General features: G+C 32.6%; 1 protein-coding gene across 6 annotated transcripts in view; it reads left to right on the forward strand.

The window, feature by feature from the left end:
• Positions 1–3,796: 3,796 nt before the first annotated feature.
• The window catches only part of LOC143253859 (uncharacterized), a 123,276-nt gene continuing 103,733 nt past the window's right edge, over positions 3,797–23,339 (forward strand). For 3 of the 6 annotated variants that reach the window (XR_013029871.1, XR_013029872.1, XM_076508325.1), the window contains exons 1-3: positions 3,797–4,225; positions 9,354–9,410; positions 14,620–14,673. Coding sequence is in view for 1 of the 6 variants with exons in the window: in XM_076508325.1 (XP_076364440.1) it covers positions 3,974–4,225; positions 9,354–9,410; positions 14,620–14,673 (363 nt within the window). In the remaining 5 variants the exon portion in view is untranslated. The remainder of the gene's footprint in view (positions 4,226–9,353; positions 9,411–14,619; positions 14,674–23,339) is intronic. The other 3 variants (XR_013029873.1, XR_013029874.1, XR_013029875.1) reach the window with 3 other exon arrangements.

Raw genomic sequence — 23,339 nt, forward strand, 5'->3', positions numbered from 1 at the left:
AGAAACAATGAAATACAGAGCTCTCCATAACAGAAATATTTCCCAAGCCAGATAATTTTAACCACGAAACCACAACCGGAAATAAGTAAAAGACGTTCAATTTTTCGCTTGGAAAATTCCAGTGAAAGATTGTAAAAATTCTTATAAATTGTGAGTGTAGACTGGTCACAGAAAAACCAAAAACATGTGTATGTTCCTAAAAATGTACATGTTTCTCATCATTTCGCTGCACACTTTCACTCGTGATGAAAGTTTTTTTCTTATCGCACCCTACACATTCTTTAACGTTATTTGGTATTTTATTTACGCATAAAAAACAACAAAGAAGTAAAAAACAGCCTCTATCTTTGGAAAAAGAATATAAACAGCAATGTGTTATGAAGGTTTTAAGAAAAACCTTATTGGATGATGTCGCATTATGTAACTGAATTGAAATAGCAGTTAATGTAAGCGTTATATTAATATATCAGGTTTAAATCTGTTAGAGATGTGTTGTTCTCGTCGAAATAAATGTATATGAATAAAAGCATTAAATGGTAAATAGGGTGTTATATTTCTATGTTTTACTAAACTAAATGTATCTAAAAACAACCTTGACGCTAAAAATATAGATTTATTATATGCTATCTAGAGTACCCGTCCCCTGGACAGAAGTTAGGTAAATTCATAATTAATGAGAGGTTATCTCAGGACAAGAAAAGTTGTTTCCCTTACATGTAACGAGGTCAGTCCACACCATGAAATAAAATACAGTGAAAGCTGCCCCCCCCCGTAGTTTCAATACAATTGGATTTAATCTTTGAAGGTGGTTAGGGCGCACGACCCTCAATCTGAGAGTCGTGGATTCGAATTCTCGTCACACCAAACATATTCACCCTTTCAGCCTTGAGGGCATTATAAAGATACGGTCAATCCTACTATTTGTTGGTTGCGCAAGAATTGGCGGTGGGTGGACGGTAAAGATTAGCTTCCTTTCCTCTAGTCTTACACTGCTAAATTAGGGGCGGCTAACGCAGATAGCCCTTGTGTAGATTTGCTTGAAATTCAAAACAAAAACAATTCTGAAATATATTCTGGCAAAGATCCATCAATATGAAGAGAAAAGTGGTAAAAAACGCAAAAGTTAGAACTGAAATTTTGTATATATCTCTGCATAGATCTAATGAACTTCCATTACAATTTTAGTGAAGTTCAATTTATACCTTGCGAAGTAGTTATATGGTTTGTTTGTTTTGAATTTCATGCAAAGCTACTCGAGGGCTATCTGCGTTAGCCGTCCCTAATTTAGCAGTGTAAGACAACAGGGAAGTCAGCTAGTCATCACCACCCACCGCCAACTCTTGGGCTACTCTTTTACCAACGAATAGTGGGATTGACCGTCACATTATAACGCCCCCACGGCTGAAAGGGTGAACATGTTTGGTGCGACCCTCGGATTACGAGTCGAACGCCTTAACACGCTAGGCCATGCCGGGCCCAGTTATACGGACACACAATAAACAGTACAATTGTATTTATATAGATAAATGTTATACTCACGAGTGTAGATCTTAGAATACCTAGATACGGGTGTAGATACGTGTCGTAAATATTCATTTATGAAATATTTAAACATTTTGTATAATTACTACAGTAATAATCGGAATTCTACAGTACCAAACCACTTCGATTAGGACGCGAGAAGATCGTTTTATATGTCTCATTTCTTTCAATCAAAACTTTCATGCTAAAAAATATTCTTCAATCTACGAGTTTGTGCATTTTTCTTATAGAAAAGCAACATCAGGCTATGTGGCGAGTCCACCGAGGGGAATCGAACCGCTGATTTTAGCGTTGTCAATCCGTAGACTTACCTCTGTACAAATCTGTGACAGACAGATCATTGTATTCGTTTTGTTTCACGTGCATCTCAAGTATACTTTATCTAGTATTACAATTAACATGCCCAAACTATGAATTCGGTGGTTTATGGTTCGCGTCCTGTTATCACAAAATCATGCCCCACATTTTGGGTCTGTGGGAACGTTATGAGAATGATGACTTATTTCTACAATTTACAGAATAATATCCAAGGTGTTGTCGCCGGATACTGTTGAATAACCGCCTTTCCTCCCTTGAGTATCACCTCACAGTTATGCACAGTTAACCTCCATGTAACACTCGAAACAATTTGGAAAGTGGCGATATTTTAGTAAATAATATTAAGTATATTGATTCAAAATATCATATACCATCTAATCAACAATAAATAAGTGTAAAAGTGAATTAAATTCAAACCTTCAGAGATTTTCTCTCCCATAATAATAATAAATAATCTGTAATACCAAAAAAACGACTTAAAAATCCCTCAAAGAATTATAATTTACCTTTTATTCTGTTTCTACGATACCCTTACTATTGCCTTTGTCTCTTAGCAACCACCCTGTTTATCTTTTTTCTTTCTAGGTGCTGAAGATTTACTCCAGTAATTGTTTGTAACTAAAAGCGGGTAGGAACATACTATATAATCCATTAATAACTTCATTCATTAATTTTCTATAATAAATATATAGTTAGATTCATCTTTTATTCGCTATAGTGAAAACAATTAAAGCATGATGTGTTTTTATTTAACGCACACAACTATTTGTTTTATGCAGGTATTTGATCATTTGAAAAAAATAACCGCTAACAGTATGTGAATTACAATGGTGGAATGATGTAAAGCTTGGCATGATGCCAACAATTCCATCAAGATAGTATTTTTTTCTAATTTGTTTAATTTTTTCAATATATTTATGAAAGAGATTAGAAGTTCTATATAAATTTACGAAATTAAACATTAATTTAGTTTTTTAAAAAATCACTATCTATCAATGTTGAAAAATGTTATATTTATACACAATATACGGTTAGGGTAATCATTCCCTACTCTGAGGGTTGTGGTCTCGAATCCCCGTCACAACAAAAATGCTCACCCTTTCAGCAGTAGAGGCGTTATAAGTCACGGTGAATTCCACTATTCGCTGGCAAAAAAATAGCTCAGTATTTGGGGGTGGGTGATGATGACTAGCTGGGCCCGGCATAGCCAGGTGGGTTAAAGCGTTCGACTCGTAATCTGAGGGTCGCGTGTTCGAATCCACCTCGCACCAAACATGCTCACCCTTTCAGCCGTGGGGGCATTATAATTTATGGTCAATCCCATTATTCATTGGTAAAAGAGTAGCCCAAGAGTTGGCGGTGGGTGGTGATGACTAGCTGCCTTCCCTCTAGTCTTACACTATTAAATTAGGGACGGCTAATCCAGATAGCGTTCGTGTGGCTTTGCGCAAAATTAAAAAACAAACAAACAATCGCTAAATTTGGGACGGCTAACGCAGATAGCTCTCCTGCAACTTTGAGTGAAATTCAAAATGAAACAAATACAATATTAATAAAAATATGCATATATTCTATACTTTATATATATAATATTCACAATGTCTTTGAATATGGTGTCCCTCAACGATAATTCTGAAAAGTTATAACGCTGAAAATCGGATTTCGATACCCGTGATGGACACAGCACGAATATCTCGTTGTTTGTTAGAATGTAGCTCTTCAGAACTAAGTGACAATAATAGTTTTAATATTTTTATTTTTGCATCACACAGCATATTTAGCAGATGCTTGAATACGAAAATTCACTTTAAATTTAACTTATATAATCTGCTTATTCACAATTTATTCAGTGCAGTGTAGATGGTACTAATTTTTGAGTTAAGTTTCTTACGCGGATTTATTTCCGTACCAATATTGCTGAGTAAAACGGTTTCAATGTATTATCCGCCATTCGATCTGAACAAACGAAGTACGCTTGAATTTAGAGGATATTGTGTTGAAATAGTGAGTTTATCGATGCGTTTGGCCTTATGAAGGATGTATTTTATAAGCATGAAGATGTGATTTAAATATAGTGTGCTCAGCCTAATTGAATTGTGAAGGATCAATCGCCATGGATTCAAAACACCGAAATCAGAGGAACCGTCGACGCGAGAGAGCATTGAGAATACAGAGGCAAAAGCTGGCAGCACAGGGTCGGGGTCTGGGCAATGGTGCTAGTGGTGAGGAGGGGGATGAATCCCCTAATCGCCTGAAGCCTCAACGACCCCCGAATCGTAGAAAAAGGAATAAAGAACCAATGTTTGAAGAGGATATAATCGACGGATTTTCTATTCTGAGCTTTAGGTCATATGAGGACTTGGAGGTAAGGGAAACCGATATAAATTATTTTATTATTAAAAAGCTTAACTCGATTGATGATATAATATCGGTATGTCAGTACAACAGCCTTATATATAAGGATGAGGCCATTTCGTTCCTACATTTTTACATAAACTTAAGAAAGGCAGTGTTAACAGTGACTCGTATGTAATTATTGATTTCTTTTTATTGTGTGGCAATTTTTTTGATCGATGAATAAGACTGCTAAACATATAGGTGTAACAGTAATAGAACTTTATTCAAATATAGACGAGGGTAATAATGTGTTTATTTGATTTATTAAAAGCAAAAATATAGGGTTGGTTAAACTTAGCACCAACGTATTATATGCATTCGTCTTGATATTTTTTAAATTATACATATTTTTATTTACTATAATAAATAGTATTACTTAAATAATTTGTTCTGTCAGTTTTGGAGAGCTGACAAAAATTAAATAAATTATTTTTAGATGTTTAGATGACAGTTTTTATGGGTAAAAATGGTTTGTGTTGCACTGTACAAGACTTATTATTAATTAATAGTGTTCTTAGGTGTTTGTTAATTTTAAAAAGTACATTGTTGCTATAACAGTTTTATACACAACAGAACACACTTTGATAAATGTTCTGACCAAGCTTTTAATTGAAAGTTTGGTAGCTTATACTAGTAATTTATACTTAAAGAAAAACGTTCACACACCTAACATGTGTAAATAGATTGTGAGAAACAAATGGGTACAATGTAACAGTGCATTTAATGAGAGTTGTTATACTTTGGATTGTGGAAAACAATGATTCTAAATAAAACAAATAGATGATTTCATTGTTAGAGTCTTTACTTTTCTATAAGATAGTACCAATTTTTTGTGGCTTACATAATCAGTTTTAGATGTTAAAAACAGTAATTTTATCATTACCAGCTAGCATTTTGTTTAATCATATATAAACTTGTTTTGGGGTCTTTACAAGAAACGTGGTAAGTTTTAATTCTAGTTGGAGTAATGTTCGACAAATACTTTTGTTTTTCACACACACACACATGTAGACACATGGAAAAAAAGACATTTCTTTAAATTTTATTGTTTATTATGATATAAATCAACTTTGATAAAAAAAAAATTGTGATAATTCTTTCAGTTCACAAATGACTTAAAGTACATGAGATCTGTTTGAGTTGTGGAGTAACAGAGTTAGAAATGAGATATTGGAAATTATGTAGTTTGATTATTTATGTTTGTAAGTTATTGTATGGAATGTCAGGTATTAAGTCATATTTATAAAACATTGTACAGTATGCCAGGAATTAAGTCATATTTATAAAACATTGTACAGAATGCCAGGAATTAAGTCATATTTATAAAACATTGTACAGAATGCCAGGAATTAAGTCATATTTATAAAACATTGTACAGAATGCCAGGAATTAAGTCATATTTATAACACATTGTACAGAATGCCAGGAATTAAGTCATATTTATAACACATTGTACAGAATGCCAGGAATTAAGTCATATTTATAACACATTGTACAGAATGCCAGGAATTAAGTCATATTTATAACACATTGTATAGAATGTTAGGAATTAAGCCATATTTATAAAACATTGTACAGAATGTCAGGAATTAAGTCATATTTATAAAACATTGTATATAATGTTAGGAATTAAGTCATATTTATAAAACATTGTATATAATGCTAGGAATTAGGTCATATTTATAAAACATTGTACAGAATGTTAGGAATTAAGTCATTTATAAAACATTGTACAGAATGTTAGGAATTAAGTCATAGTTATAAAACATTGTATAGAATGTAAGGTATTAAGTCATATTTATAAAACGTGTGGAATGTTAGGAATTAGGTCAAATTTATAAAACATTGTATGGAATGCCAGGAATTAAGTCATATTTATAAAACATTGTATAGAATGTCAGGTATTAAGTCATAGTTATAAAACATTGTATAGAATGTCAGGTATTAAGTCATAGTTATAGAACATTGTATGGAATGTCAGGAATTAAGTCATATTTATAAAACATTGTATAGAATGCCAGGAATTAAGTCATATTTATAAAATATTGTGAAGAATGCCAGGAATAAAGTTACATTTATAAAATAGTGTATAGAATAGTGGAGATTAAGTCATTTATAAAATAGTGTATAAAATGGCATAAATTAAGTGATATTTATAAAATGTATTAAATGGTGGGGATTAAGTCACATTATTAAAATATTGTATAGAATTAAGTCATATTTATGAAAGATTGTATAGAATGGCATGGATTAAGTCATTTATAAAAAGTATTGGGTAGAGTGATATGGATTAAGTGACATTTAAAAAATTATATATATATATATATACACACACACACACACACACACACATACAGTGGATGAAACAAAGTCAATGTCAGTTTATATTCATGTTCATAATACTTAATATTGTGATTTATTGTAAATATTAAATTTTGTTTTTTAGAGTTTTCTGTGACTGAACTTATAGCTTAATTCTAACTTATTGGGCAAAGTGATAGAATGTTAACTTTCAAAATAACTCCATATTAGTTAGGAGTTTATTGTTTGTTCTTATAACTACTGTTATTAGTTGTAATTCATTCTGGATAGTTTTTCTACCTTTGAGTCAGTGCTGTGGGAGTTAAGATCAGGAGAAATACATGTCGAGGAAAACATTTATATCACACTTATTGATCAATCACAGCTCTCGTTCAGAAAGTGGGTCATTCTCTGTTACCTGCTTAAAGTTAGAAGACTGTACCAGTGAAATATTTTACATTCTCTTTGTACAATGAGACTTTTCTTAAAGCATTAGAACTAAGTTTTTGTCTTCTTTATGTTTTGGCAAACTTACAAGATGATTCAGTGGCTGACTTCTCTTCTGTATCCCAAATCATTTTGCTCTTAAAGATGAAATGGATAATTTTTCTTATTTACCAACAAGTTAGAAAAGAAGGACAGTAACTATAAGAGTATATTTTGAAATAAAATGATTTGAACAGTACAGAATCTCAATTACTTGCAGTTTGGAGCTAAGTTTCCCTATCAGTAGGTAAAATAAACAAATTATTAGTTGAATCTTTTCACCAATAAAGAATTCAAGGGTAAATAATTAATCTATTATTAATGTTGTTGTTTTGTATGATATACTAAATGCCTAGTTTTAAAGTTCTTAACCAACTAGTTCATTCTCATTCTTTTACTCAGTACAGTTTTGAGATAACAATGGGAAGGAAGCTTGTAACTATGTTAAAGCTGAGAAGAAAAATATATGTTGTGTAAAATAGTTTATTTATTCTGCAAATATTCTTCTTATCAGCATGACTGAGTAAAAATATTATGAATCAAGGTTATATCAGTCAAGAATGTTGAGTAAAAATATCATGAATCAAGGTTATATCAGTCAAGAATCTTGAGTAAAAATATCATGAATCAAGGTTATATCAGTCAAGAATGTTGAGTAAAAATATCATGAATCAAGGTTATATCAGTCAAGAATGTTGAGTAAAAATATCATGAATCAAGGTTATATCAGTCAAGAATGTTGAGTAAAAATATCATGAATCAAGGTTATATCAGTCAAGAATGTTGAGTAAAAATATCATGAATCAAGGTTATATCAGTCAAGAATGTTGAGTAAAAATATCATGAATGGAGGTTATATCAGTAAAGAATCTTCAGTAAAAATATCATGAATGGAGGTTATATCATTAAAGAATGTTCAGTAAAAATATCATGAATGGAGGTTATATCAGTAAAGAATGTTGAGTAAAAATATCATGAATCAAGGTTATATCAGTAAAGAATGTTGAGTAAAAATATCATGAATCAAGGTTATATCAGTAAAGAATGTTGAGAAAAATATCATGAATTAAGGTTATATCAGTAAAGAATGTTGAGTAAAAATATCATGAATAAAGGTATATCAGTCAAGAATGTTGAGTAAAAATATCATGAATCAAGGTTATATCAGTAAAGAATGTTGAGAAAAATATCATGAATCAAGGTTATATCAGTAAAGGATGTTGAGAAAAATATCATGAATTAAGGTTATATCAGTAAAGAATGTTGAGAAAAATATCATGAATTAAGGTTATATCAGTAAAAATGTTGAGTAAAAATATCATGAATCAAGGTTATATCAGTCAAGAATAATGAGTAGAGCTATCCTTGATCAAGGTTATATATGTCAAGAATGTTGAGTAGAGATATTCTGAATCAAGGATATAACAGCCTGGGATGTCACTAGCTAAAACCAGTTTTAAGATGTAATACAGACATCAGTTTTATTATGCATTATGTCAGTTTCCTAATTTTATGCAGAGATCCTTCTGTAAAACTAATACACTTCTACAAAATAATAAATGATGGAAGAGCATTGTACCAAAATTATAATCTAATTGGTAACAGTGAGAGTTTATTGATAGAAAACATGCCATACTTCAACATTGCTATTTACCTTTATGGTTGGCTCACAGATGGTAGGTGAAGAAAAACCAGATTTTTTTCTAAAGTATGTGGTTGAATTGGTTCTCTAGTTTTATAAACAGTTGAGTCCTTGTATATGTCTATTTCTGGTATGTTTAAACTTGGTGTCAAGTTATACTCAAGAGGAATAAAGAAAAATAAAAAAAACAACATCTTAATACCATATGTTGTCCATGGTTATTTTGGTTTAGTATGCTTATTTTTGGCTTTGTGTGAATAATGCTAAAAATAAATTTCATCTTGGTGTACATATCTGACAGATAAATTTAGTTGTATACATTTCACTAATTACTCAGATGTGAACAAATTTAAGTTTACTTCTCACTTAGAGAGTCATGTCAGAAACCACAGCTCAACAAAAACCATGTTTTTCATGCACAGTCAAAATTTGGCATGTATTTAAAAAAATCAATCCAAGTAATTGTGGTTAATTACTACCAAAACATATACAGTTTTTGTATGCATTTCACAAACCTTGTGCATAAGATTGCCAGTACATTCATTTAAAGTAAAAATGTAGTTATTCAAGAACTAGGTGCTTGTTCAGAAATCTGAGGAGATTTCACATTCTGTAGCAAAGTTTGTTTTATCTGATTATTAACATACTTGATAATGTTTTGTTTCAGAATGATGTAAAGATGATCAGAAAATCTGTAGCTGATGTACACACTCTGAAGGATTTTGTATGTAGAACAGGCCTTTTTGAAAGACAGGCCTTCTGGTGTTATGAACATGAAAATTATAATAATTATTGGTTAAGTCACCCTGATGGTTATAAAGGACAATTTCTATAGAGATTCAAATACTATAAAATATAATATAAACCACAAGTACTTTAGTGAGGGTTAAATTTAAGGTTAGTCCATATTTAGTGTACATAGACAGTAAATGTTTCAATACAACACTATTTTCTTTGACCTTTTAACTGACTTAAAATGAATTACAAAATAATGTATTCCTGTTCAAAACAGCCAAAAGGTTCTGATTGTATTATAATGTCAACCACTAATTGCAGTGTGTATGTACAGGGTGTTCAGAAAGTCACTGTGCACTTATATATTCATTAACAGACATGTTTCAATATATAATACGGAGGTAAATATGAATGACAATTATAAACAATGTTGAAAGTGACCCCAGTTGGCATCAATACAGGCTTGGATCCTTCTTATTTTGTTTCTAAACACTGCTATCAGTTGCTGGCTTGAAATAGAGTGAATAAAATATGATTACAAAACTGTACAGTGACTTTCTGAACACCCTATATATATATATATAATGTCAACCAGTAATTGTAATAATTATAGGTATGAAATGAACCAGAAATTGTAATGTTTCTATTACATGTATAATGTCAACCAGTAATTGTAATGGCTCTACTAGATATATAATGTCAACCAGTAATTGTAATGATTCTACTACATGTATAATGTTAACCAGTAATTGTAATGATTCTACTACATGTATAATGTCAACCAGTAATTGTAATGATTCTACTACATGTATAATGTTAACCAGTAATTGTAATGATTCTACTACATGTATAATGTCAACCAGTAATTGTAATGATTCTACTACATGTATAATGTCAACCAGTAATTGTAATGATTCTACTACATGTATAATGTCAACCAGTAATTGTAATGATTCTACTACATGTATAATGTCAACCAGTAATTGTAATGATTCTACTGCATGTATAATGTCAACCAGTAATTATAATGGTTCTACTACATGTATAATGTCAACCAGTAATTATAATGGTTCTACTACATGTATAATGTCAACTAGTAATTGTAATGGTTCTACTATATATATATATAATGTCAACTAGTAATTGTAATGGTTCTACTATATATACATATATTTAATGCCAACTAGTAATTGTAATGGTTCTACTATATAATGTCAACTAGTAATTGTAATGGTTCTACTATATATATATATAATGTCAACTAGTAATTGTAATGGTTCTACTATATATGTATAATGTCAACCACTAATTGTAATTCTATAGTAATCTTGCTATTGGGGGTTCCTGTTTAACTCTTGGGGGAAACAAGATTTTTTCTCAGTAATTATGCATGGTGGACTACTAACTAGAGATGTAATGTTGCATGGTTCATTTCAATAACATTAATCTGAGGGTTTACATACTTTTTTTCTGGGCTAAGTAATAGTATCAATATTGTTCTGATACTTAAGTCTCCTTATCAATGTGACGCATTTGTGTTTGGTGTGTGAAAATTGTTAACATCTAGCTAACTTGTTATGCAATTTCTGTAGTCTAATGTAAAAGAAATATACAAGGTAAAAAAATATGCAAAAAGCATTCATCATGAAATGAGACTATGGGATGCAAGCTTCTTTTGAAAATATATTTTGTAAATTGAGCTGTATGTGCAGTAGTAATTAATGTGTGATATTGCTATCACTTCTTTGCTATTAGTACTGGTTGTGGACCACGTAGGAAGACACTGAATATCAAATGTAATTAATTTATCCAGGGTCAAGGCAAAACAGGTTATTGACTTTCGTAAATCTGAGCTTAGTGACAAAGATTTCTACAATGAAAATGATATTTTGGTTATGAACTCTTTCTTATTTATTAGTGTTGTTGAAATGTGGTATTTTTGATAAATTAAGAGTAGTTGTTTAATATAGATTGTGATAAAGGTTTATTGAAAAGAATTTATAAATATTGTTTAAACATTATTTACTTTGTGAACAGAAGTGACTTGGTTTGAGGAATTTCTTGTGCAGCTTGTATTTAGGTCCCGCTCAAAATTGGTGGACTCAGCAGAAAGCCGGATGTGGCTTTGCTATAAGAAACACACACACACACACCTTTGAAATTAGGGATACTCCATATGATGTAAATGTTTGGTACTACCCAACAACCAGGTGATGAGATATCTGTGACAGTGGGTTTAAAGTAAAGTTTGATAAAATTACATTTGAACTTGAATACTCAGAATCTTCACTTCTCTTGTAGCCAGGTTAGTTATCTAAGTAGCATCACTAACTTGAAATAATCTCTGGCATGCAGTAGTAATAGGACATTTAATAGCAGTTCTACAAGTTTAATGTTTCAAAATTAAAGAGATCTAAATAGGTGGCTTCATTGTAGATCAGAAAGCTTTTATTTTATCACTAATTCTACAGGGTGTCCCAAAATCAGTTACTATAAGCTGAATACATATACATATTTACAGTACATGCTAAAATTGTCCTCTTGGAAGATAAGTTCAATACTGAAGATGTTTATCTTGCATTCACATGTCCATAAATAATCAGTGCTATTATAAAAAATATTAAATAAGATACAAGATATTTTTAATAGGATAATAGTAGCAAGTATTTGAACACCTTCTAAAGACACACATGCATAAATGATGTAGTAACTTACTTATTTTGTTTGGTATAAACATAAATACAGCTCACTCTTTTTTGAGACAATCCTGTTTCTTTCAATAACATTTTTGGTGAAGAAGAGTGTGAATTATCAGTTAGTTTTCTAAAAAGCTTAATAGTTTTTGTGCAATTGTTTGTCTTATTTCAGAAGTTTCTTTTTCATATTATTATTTTTATACTAAAAGTTTATTTCCAGAATTTGTAATATATGATACGTGGACACTTCCAATAAAACTGTGATAACTGTAATATAACCATGTGCTATGATAACATATACCAAGACTTCTTTTGTAATCAGATCAGTATGGACCTTGGTTCCATAGAGAGGTAGCTGTTTGTAACACCATAGTTCATACAGATGTATTTATCTTGTACAGGGTGTTCAGAAAGTCACTGTGCAGTTTTGTAATCATACATTATTCAGTCTATTTCAAGCCAGCAACTGATAACAGTGTTTAGAAACAAAATAAGAAGGATCCAGGCCTGTATTGATGCCAACAGGGGTCACTTTCAACATTGTTTATAATTGTCATTCATATTTACTTCCTGTATTCTATATTGAAACATGTCTGTTAATAAATATATAAGTGCACAGTGACTTTCCAAACACCCTGTATTATCTGGATGACCTAGATAACTACAAAATGTTTCTATTTTGTAGACAGCAGGAAATATGAGCAGATCTTTAGTTACAATATAAGCATAAATTAATATCTCGCACATAAAATGATGATTTGTTTTTACTTGTAGTTTCTGTTTTTTCTATTACTTGAAGATTTTAAGAATATGTTTAGCATATTAGATAATTTCAATTTTTACAAAAATGCTGAATTCTAGAACAATCAATATCATATACTGAATTGGTTTCAGTTTCTAAAATTTTATTTCTTAACTTATGTGATTTTAATACTCATCTCAAATTCTTATGAACCAAAAGAGGAAATAAAATTTATATTTTTCTATGAAGGTTAATAAAACAGCACAATTATCAAGAGAATAAACACTATAATTTGTATAAGAACTACTGATTCTGTTGAGAACTGTATTTTCATATATTACTTACATGTTAGACAAAGGTCTTACAATGATAGTTTTATACTGTTGTCAACTTTTATATAAATCCTTCACTATTTATGAATCTACACGATGTTATCTGGTACTTAGAAACAGTTTTGAGTATTTAATATTATCATCTTGAAAATTCTAAACAGCTTATGTAATGTTATTTTTGTAGCAGTGCAATATATTTTAAACATCATAATTTGGATTCATCAGCAGGTGTGTAGATATATAATGAATATTCAAACACTTAACCCTAAACAGTAACTGTCTTACTTTCTTCAGGTGTGCAGATATTTCGTAAGGTACATCTTCAAACATTTAACCCTAAACAGTAGCTGTTGCCCTACTTACACCAGGTGTGTAGATATTTTGTGTAATAAACCGTCAAACATTTAACCCTAAACAGTAACAGTGTCTTTCAGCAGATGCGTTATATTTCATGCCTTCAAACATTTAACCCTAAACAATAACTGTTTATCTTACATTCATCAGATGTGTTGATGTTTCGTACAATAAGTCTTCAAACATTTAATCCTAAACAGTAATTGTTTATATTACTTTCACCATATGTGTAGATATTTCATATAAATCGTCAAACAGTAGATCCTTATATTACTTTTTTACGCCGTTCATGGTGTTTTAACGATTTCACAAAAAACAACAACTTGAAAACGGTTACCACTAGTCTCCTCTGTAATGACTTCATCTGTGAAAGTAATTAGTATGCGACTTTTTAATATTGGGAGTAATCTCTTACTTGTATGATGTTCGAAGTATCCACTTTTATGTTTTGTTAGAGCACAGGCCGGATGTGTATTTATAATAAAACTTTGAAACACGATAAATATACTTTCTCATACTATAATTTTTGAAAAATGGTATTGATTATCGTTTAATATCGATTAAATAATCATAAGCTTTTAAAAATGGAATAAGTCCATAGAGGTTACACGATGTGCAAGCGCATTTTAATTCAGTGTTTTAACTTAAAATATCATCGCTATTTCGACCAATCTGATATTCGTTAATCGTTACGCAATCGTACTAACTTGTGAAATTTCAATCTCATATTTTCATGATTTGTTTTTACTTGTAGTTTCTGTTTTTTCTATTACTTGAAGATTTTAAGAGTATGCTTAGCATATTAGATAATTTCATTTTTTAAAAAATACCGAACTCTAGAACAATCAACATCATATGCTTAATTGGTTTCAGTTTCTAAAATTGTATTTCTTAACTTATGTGATTTTAATACTCATCTCAAATTTTTATAAACCAATGTAGTGGTCCAGAAAGAAATGACGCTATTAGAAATTGCAAACTCAAATGACGACAGAATTATATATATTTTTGTGTTCTTTAATACTTTTCTGTTCATATCTTGTTCTGAGTTGATCATGATACTCATTATTTTAGTTTGCTATGGTGAAACTCGTGCCTCAGAATCGGGACCTAGGAAGAACAGTCTACGTAAGAAAAAAAAATCTTTTAATGAAGATTACGTTCAGTTTACTCATTCAAATGTCTGGTTCCGGTATTTTCTGATAATAAACAAGTCAGGTCAATGTTAGTGTACGTAATAAAAACTTATTTTATAGACATCTTGAATTACATCACAACTGACTGAAAGAGAATGCCTGTGACGCCATCATAAAACTTTCGCTCGACTGCAGTATAGCCTCTATTAAAAAATAAATCTTCACTGTATAAAACTGCATACTTAAACTATTTCAAAGGAGATTTCTAAATTTGTTTTTATTTTTTATATACCCCTGGTGACGATTATTCGAGTTTTATTACATTTCAAATACTGAGACGTATCATTCGGCTATTGTTGATTTATTAGACCAATTGTGATTTTATATTTATATTCATGTGAACGTTCTGTTTAGTTCTGAACGTATTAGATACTAGACGTTCTTTTCTGATTTTGAACATAACGAATATTCAGTGTGTTGTGTTGAATGTAGAAGGTAATGAAAACGTTGTGTTGTAAGAGCTTTTCTATAGAGGAAGGTTATTAAGTAAAGCAAACAAACAAACAAACGTTTTATTATTTATAACCAGTTACAGTGAAATTCACAGTTTCTAAGCGTAAATTATGATTAGCTAAACACAGATTGCCATGGCTAAATGTATTGAGTTTAGTGGAAAGTAAATAACAAGAGAAGTTGTTTTTTGTCTTTAATATCACGTGTTTTCATACTAATACAATAAAAACACTTATGAACTTTAGTTTTAACTGGTAACTTCTGGTACATTTTGATATTACTTTTAACCATTTCTGTTTTACTTTCTTTAGTGCTAGTCGTGTATGATGAGTTTTATTTAGTGTTCACTATTTTCGACATGTAACTGTATTTATTGTTAACCGTTTCTGATGTATAGCTGTGTTAACAGTTTATGGAATATATTCGTGTTTTGTGTTAACTGTATGTGATGAATGTGAGCTGTTATTATTTTGGTCTTCACTGTTTTCAGTGCTTCTGGCTGGTTTGACAGGAAGGACAGGACCTTGTTAGGAAATGATACATTTGTCATTAACACACAACAGTTTATCATACTTTGGAACACACACACAAACCCGAAAGAGTTAATACAAAAACAAACGTCACAAAAAACAACAACATATACTTCATTTCGATCTGTGAATGTTGCATTTATCTTTATCTGGAGAGGAAGATAAATATAGTGTGTTTGTTCAGTCCTACCCAAGGTCTAGCTGCCAATATAATTTTGAGGGGAGGCGATTAGTCAATACTAGCCACCCATCGCCAACTCTTGAGCTACCCACTGTAGTGAAAATATACGAACATTTAAAACATTTGCTGTTATAATAAAATTAAAACTGATAAAAACAATCATACTCAGGATACACGTCTTGTTCTTCTATGTTTAGATAGGTGTTTGAAGTATAGTAAAATTATAGATATGGTTTATATTTACTGTAGATGTTTTAAAGTATACTAGAACTATAGATATGGTTTATATTTACTGTAGGTGTTTTAAAGTATACCAGAACTATAGATATGGTTTATATTTACTGTAGGTGTTTTAAAGTATACTAGAACTATAGATATGGTTTATATTTACTGTAGGTGTTTTAAAGTATACTAGAACTATAGATATGGTTTATATTTACTGTAGGTGTTTTAAAGTATACTAGAACTATAGATATGGTTTATATTTACTGTAGGTGTTTTAAAGTATACTAGAACTATAGATATGGTTTATATTTACTCTAGGTGTTTTAAAGTGTACTAGAACTATAGATATGGTTTATATTTTTTCTAGGTGTTTTAATGTATACTAGAACTATAGATATGGTTTATATTTACTCTAGGTGTTTTAATGTATACTAGAACTATAGATATGGTTTATATTTACTGTACTGTTGATTATATTAAGTTATTATTCTCAAAGTGAACATTGGTTGTGATCAAAGGAACCGGCCTTTGTAAGGTTTTACTATTATGTGTGAGAAAGGTCACGAATACCTATCTGCTAATAGATAATCTAAAGTGACAGTTACAACTGCCTTCCATACGTGATCCAGTTTTTTTCTTCTTACATGTGTCTAGGACTGAATTTAGGCAATGACATCTGTTTAAGAAGGAAACAGAGAATTATTGTCTGGGACTTCCTGGAACTACCGTTTCTGATGAATAGAACGAGTACATGTGGTACTGCATGCTACTCGTCTTGAGGTAATGATAAATAGGCCTTGCTGTTGACTTCTTGTGAGAGTTGGTGTGTTGTTTATTGTACGGTAAAAGGACGATTTCTTGTTGCTTGGAAACATGATGTTCTAATAATCTCTGTTGGTGTTGGGACGGATGAAGTATTTTCAGGGTGTTGACGTTTCCAGCTTATGCTTGTAAGATAAGAAAAACAATGGAAACTTTTTTATTTGAAATAAAACATATAAATAAATAAAAAGTTCTAATTATCGTATGATCCTGTATGTTAAGTAGCTCAATCTTTCCCTTAAACATCTGTATAACACCACCCCCAGATCAATGACATTGGTAGTGGGGGGTCGGCGTCTTTAACGGAATTATCACCCGGGGACCCTTGTATATTGAACGGGTACGTCAACAAGTATAATATATATTCTCATGCTAAAGCTAGGATCTTCCCCCTGTTGGCGGAGCTGTCCTTCCAGCAGTGACAATTGATAGGAAGTTAATTACATACAGCAGAGATTTATCACGTTAAGCAAAACCTAAAAGATAAGACAAGTTACGTATTTGTATTATAATGTACAGAACAACAACCTAAGGTTCAGAACGTGACTGGCTCTTTTATTTTTTTCCCCGACATTTTCTTATAACACTTTGAAATAATGTCTTTACAATTTACTTAGCAGATAAGACAAGACTCTTTGAATGCAGAGGGATAAGATAAACCATATTGAAAGGAGTTTTAACAAGTTAGTAAAATCACCCCAGGAAAAAAATGTCATATTTTTCAATTTCTCGAGCATTTTGTAGTGTGAAAATACATAGTTTTGTAGTTTTAAATACACACTAATTTGGCAGTTTGAAAATTACTTTGTAGTTCTAAACAAGGCATTGGTTTTGTAGTTTGAAAACTAGTTTTCGAAAATGTATTTGTCTCAAAGACCAGTAGGAAGTGTAAATACGTGTATAATTATCTGCCTTTTATCCAACTGTCTCTAACCAACAGAGAGATCTGACATGGCTTGGTGGTTAGGACACTTGAATGGGAGTGGTGTTAAAGCTATAGCCTTCGAGTTGGCGGTGGTTGTTGTTAGATGGCTTTCTCCAAATCTGACACTTCTAAATCTGTGAAGATAACTCATGAGCAGCTTTGCACGAAATTTAACAAACAAAAATATATTCGTAAATATTTCAAAAGTACTCTATACAACTACTGTGTAATATCCAACACTTTACTGACCCCCCGCCCATCCTATACAACTACTGTGTAATATCCAACACTTTACTGACCCCCCGCCCATCCTATACAACTACTGTGTAATATCCAACACTTTACTGACCCCCCGCCCATCCTACACAACTACTGTGTAATATCCAACACTTTACTGACCCCCCGCCCATCCTACACAACTACTGTGTAATATCCAACACTTTACTGACCCCCCGCCCATCCTACAAGTAGTCATATAACAAAATGATTCTATCAACTGCTAGTTAATTCTGTAGGAACCTTAGGTAGTTACGTGAAAAAATGATCCTGTCAGTCACCAGCTAATTCAGTAGAACCTACAGGTAGTTAAATTTTGTGTAAAGGCGTTGTACAATATTATGTTTGTGGTTTATAAACCTGATGTAAAGATGTTGTACACTCTTGTGTTTGGGGTTTACAACCCATTGTAAAGGTGTTTTGCATTCTAGTATTTCTGTTTACAAACCCGGTGTAAAGGTGTTATACACTTTTGTGCTTGTGGTTTACAAACCCAGTGTAAAGGTACTGTACATTCATATGTTTGTGGTTTTACAAAGTTTAATACAGATATGAGAAAAGATCGCCCACAGATGATTTATCGAGTAGAAATCGAACAGTGAATTTATAGCTTGTGTGTTGGACACTTTGTTCCGTGTATATTTACTGAAGCGTGTTGGTTATTGTCTTTTGTTCTAGCCGGCTGGATATATACGCCTGCCCTTGGAACACTGCCACCTATCAACGTTACTTGCAAGTAGCTTCGAATGTGAAGCTGTTTTATTATTTCCGTCGAAATAGGTCTTTCTCTACTTACATAATAATTGGCTGAGACGGAACTTGTAATAATTCGTTTCATATCCGCTCGTCATCATTAAATCAGACATAATTTGTGTATAGTAATTTCACTCAATACCCCCTCTTGTGTTGGAAGTATACAGGAAGGTCCCCAAGAAATAGTGTTTGAACGTAAAACTAAAAGGAACTAATGTGCTTTTCAGATATGTCTCTTTAACCACACTAAAGAGTACATATATCACAAGAAATAGTTTAACTATACGAATCAGTTTTCCCTTACTTTGTACGTGTTTTTAATTTATGCATATAAATATAACAATAGAGCAAGGATATGAACACCTGTCGCTTGTCACGCGATTGTCATTTCTGAAAGAAATTAACAATTAGCTTTTAATCTGTTAAAGAATGCGACTGGCAAGTTATGTATCTTCTAGCGTTTGTTTGTTTTTGAATTTCGTGCAAAGCTACTCTAGGGCTGTGTTTTTTTTTTTTTTTTCTTATAGCAAAGCCACATACACTATCTGCTGAGCCTACCGAGGGAATCGAACCCCTGATTGTAGCGTTGTAAATCCGTAGACATACCGCTGTGCTAGCGGGGGGCTACTCCAGGGCTATTTGCGCTAGCCGTCCTTAATTTAGCAGTGTAAGACTAGAGGGAAGGCAGCTAGTCATCACCACCCACCGCCAACTCTTGGGCTACTCTTTTACCAACGAATAGTGGGATTGACCGTCACATTATAACGCCCCTACGGCTAAAAGGGCGAACATGTTTGGTGCGACCGGGATTCGAACCCGCGACCCTCGGATTACGAGTCGAACGCCTTAACTTACCTGGCCATGCCGGGGCATATCTTCTAGCGTGATACGACAGTGGACACGGCTCCACGAAACTTGCTTTAGGGACATTTGTTTCCACCTATTGCAGCATTGGTTGTAGTAATTGTGAATTACAGCGACACCTCTTTACATTTGCTATACGTTGTGATGGTTGTTACATGTTGTTTTACAATCACTGAAGAAAAACAACAACAAAATTTGTGTATTTAAAATAAATCAAACATACCTAAGTTCTTTTAACCCACTCAAAAAAAAAAAGAAAAGAAAAGAAAAACAGGTGTAGTGTTTCTGCTTTTCTCCGGCCATGGTGGAGCAGACCTTCAGATATCAATCGTTGCGGATGACCAAAGGTAAATTACGTTGAGAAAACGTAGCACAGAGCGAAGGAGCGCTGTACTGTGTGATCTGACAGGTGAGATTCTGGAACACTGTATTGTGTGTTCTGACAGGTGAGATTCTGGAACACTGTATTGTGTGTTCTGACAGGTGAGATTCTGGAACACTGTATTGTGTGTTCTGACAGGTGAGATTCTGGAACACTGTATTGTGTGATCTGACAGGTGAGATTCTGGAACACTGTACTGTGTGATCTGACAGGTGAAATCCTAGCAATTTGCAGGTTGCGCCTTCTAATCCAGGTGGTTAGGGCGCTTCACTCGCAATCTTAGGGCCGTAGGTTCGAATTTCCGTCCCACCAGACATGCTTCACCCTTTCGATCGTGGTGGTGTTATAATGTCACGCACAATCCTATGTTCATTGATAGAACATATAGCCAATAGTTGTTAGTGTTGAATAGCTGCTTTCCCTTTAGTCTATTATTGCTAGATTAGAGATGTCTGACAAAGATAACCTAACCAGACTTTGTTTTCCCAGGTACGGACAAAGGTTCATCCAGGTGATTCTCCAAGTGAAGTAATGACATAAACTCATACTGAGGTAGTGGGAAACTGGAAAAATTGAAAAAATTCATTTTTCTCTGTTTCTGATGAGGACAAAAGTAAAGGCGACTTTAGTTTTACGTATCTGGTTAACCCTAAATCTGCCGCTATAAGAGCGTTTAAAATTTATTGTTGACGTCTTTTGAGCGTATGAAGATACATTTTTCATTAGCTCTGGTTCACTTCTGGAAACACGTTCACACTTATATCACTACACGTGATGCATAAGTAAAATCAACACAATAAGGCTTGTGAACTGAATATTATTCAGGTTTTGTGGTGTGGTGAACTAAAGACCAACATAGTATACCTTTCTAAAGTTGGGGAGTTCGCTGTCTTCATTAGGACATGTTCCGTAATCCTCTCTTACTGCAGTATAAAAGAAAGTTTTAGTGGTATGTCTAATCAGGTCTGGTGGCAATGTCTTAAACGTGACATTAAGGTCTGGTGGCTATGCCTCAGATATGACATTACGGTATGGTGGCTGTCTTAAACGTGACATTAAGGTCTGGTGGTTATGCCTCAGATATGACATTAAGGTATGGTGGCTATGTCCGAGATAGACGTCATATTTGCAAACATCCGATAATTTAACTTTTATTTCCTTATTCTGGAGGTGGGGGTAATAAAACTTATTAAAGCTAACTACGAGAGATAATTAACTTATCATACGTGTCAAACATATATATTATATGGGCGGACATTTTATTTGGTTATTTTGAAAGGGTGTTATAGAAACATGCCACTTTGTAGGAAGAGGGGATTAGAGAAATATGTAATTTTGTAAAGTAGGTTCAAACCTTGACACTTTGTACGAGATAATGCGAATTATTATTTTTCACTAGTTTATCAGCGCTGGTGTTAGATATTTGTATACTATTGACGGTTACTACAACGCCCTCCGTGTTATTAAGTTTATAATGTATTAATCTTTTACTCGTTTGACAGTTCATTTTGATCATCAGCTATAGGTCTGATGTCAAGGGCACCCTAGTCACAAAGTAATTTATATTGTAACGATTTTATCTCTGTTTCACCTACTTTTAAACCATAATGTCTCAAAACTTTTGATAGGTGTCCGCAGAAAATATTAGTTAGTGGTTCTTTAAGACCATTCTAGTGATAAACATTGGTCGACTAAAGACAATAATAATGGGTTTTCGGGTTCCAAAGCACTTGACGCCACGAGGACATAAAAATTCCCTGATGTGGAAATGAGTCGAAGAAGTAATTGTGTTTCTGTTAAGAGACAGCTTGTTCAGTGGAGGCATTAGTTGGAGACACTTTGTTACTTGTCGTGATACCCGAGGCCACTGAACCCTCAGCAAGTCTGCTAAATATAGAGTGCTTTTCATCATGGAACTTGTTTGATCTTACAGAGATACCTATTTTAAATCGGTGTTTTACAGATAAATGAATGTGTTACACAGTAAGTTGTTACCTGATGACGGTTCCGGTGATAGGGCAGAAAGCTTGCAAATAAAAATATGTTAACACAGAGAAAGTCCATACATAACTGTACAAAAATCTTTAGTTTGCTTATTTTCAAGAGATGATTACTTGTAAATAAGAAGGGGTTATTTGGGACATTATACACTTTCTTTTCAGAGGTGGGAACTTTAGGAATATATTGGTTTACTCACCTGGCCACCATCTTCTTTCTTGTTCACCCGTCTAAATTGTACTACATTACTGGTATGTTAAAGAGGTCTGCATAAAAAGATTTTAATCTTGCTTGTATAACAGTCTCACGATTTAAACACGCATGTATAAGGTTCGGTTTTTGTGATGAAAAAAATAAATGTGCTTTTATAGATACAGTGTTGTGACGTTCCTGCACATTCCACGTTCTTCTGATGCAGCATTTTTGTCTTCAAAATATCGCTTGTCCCCAGACCCGAAGATATCGGCATACTTTGCATACTGAATGGGTTGGCTTTTGATCTCACAAAATAAAAGTCCCTTTCAAACATTCTGTGATAGTTGAATGTTTATTTCTTCGTGGTTTATAGCAGATTTATAACTTTGAGACAAATTCGGTCATCATTGTATAGGTCATCTTCGAAATATCGAATCTTGTCGCTTGTACTATAATGAATATAAAATCCTCTTTACTTCTCACCAGCCATGTGCTGTGTATAAAATAAAATTAATAAATTGGTTTCTAATTAAGACCCTCTTAGGGACCTTTTCTCTTTGGGCTACAAGTGAGAGTTGACAACAAACATCTTTTTAAGAACGCTTTGATTTCCATTCCGTGTTTTATTATGTCAGTGGGTATCTATACCACAGGGTCAGTGTTCTGTAGAATTACTAATTTTATTCCCAGGGGCTGTACTGTTAAGTCTGATATATAAGAAATGTTGTACATTCTCTAGTGTTTCAAGGTTTGTCTCATGACGTTTTAGTTCCAGGGGCTGTACTGCTAAGTCTGACATGTAAGGAATGTTGTACCTGTTGTTCAATACACGAACAAATATTTCAGTTCTGTATTTGAATGCTTTTACGTCCAAACAATAGTCTAAACAAACCATAAACTTATTTTTGCTGGTTTCTCAAATGAATGATGTTACTTCTGTGTAACGCGTCCCTAGTGGTACAGCGGTATGTCTGTACGGACTTAAAATGGTACT

The sequence above is a fragment of the Tachypleus tridentatus genome, chromosome 6 (assembly GCF_004210375.1).
Source record: "Tachypleus tridentatus isolate NWPU-2018 chromosome 6, ASM421037v1, whole genome shotgun sequence".
Lineage (NCBI taxonomy): Eukaryota > Metazoa > Arthropoda > Merostomata > Xiphosura > Limulidae > Tachypleus > Tachypleus tridentatus.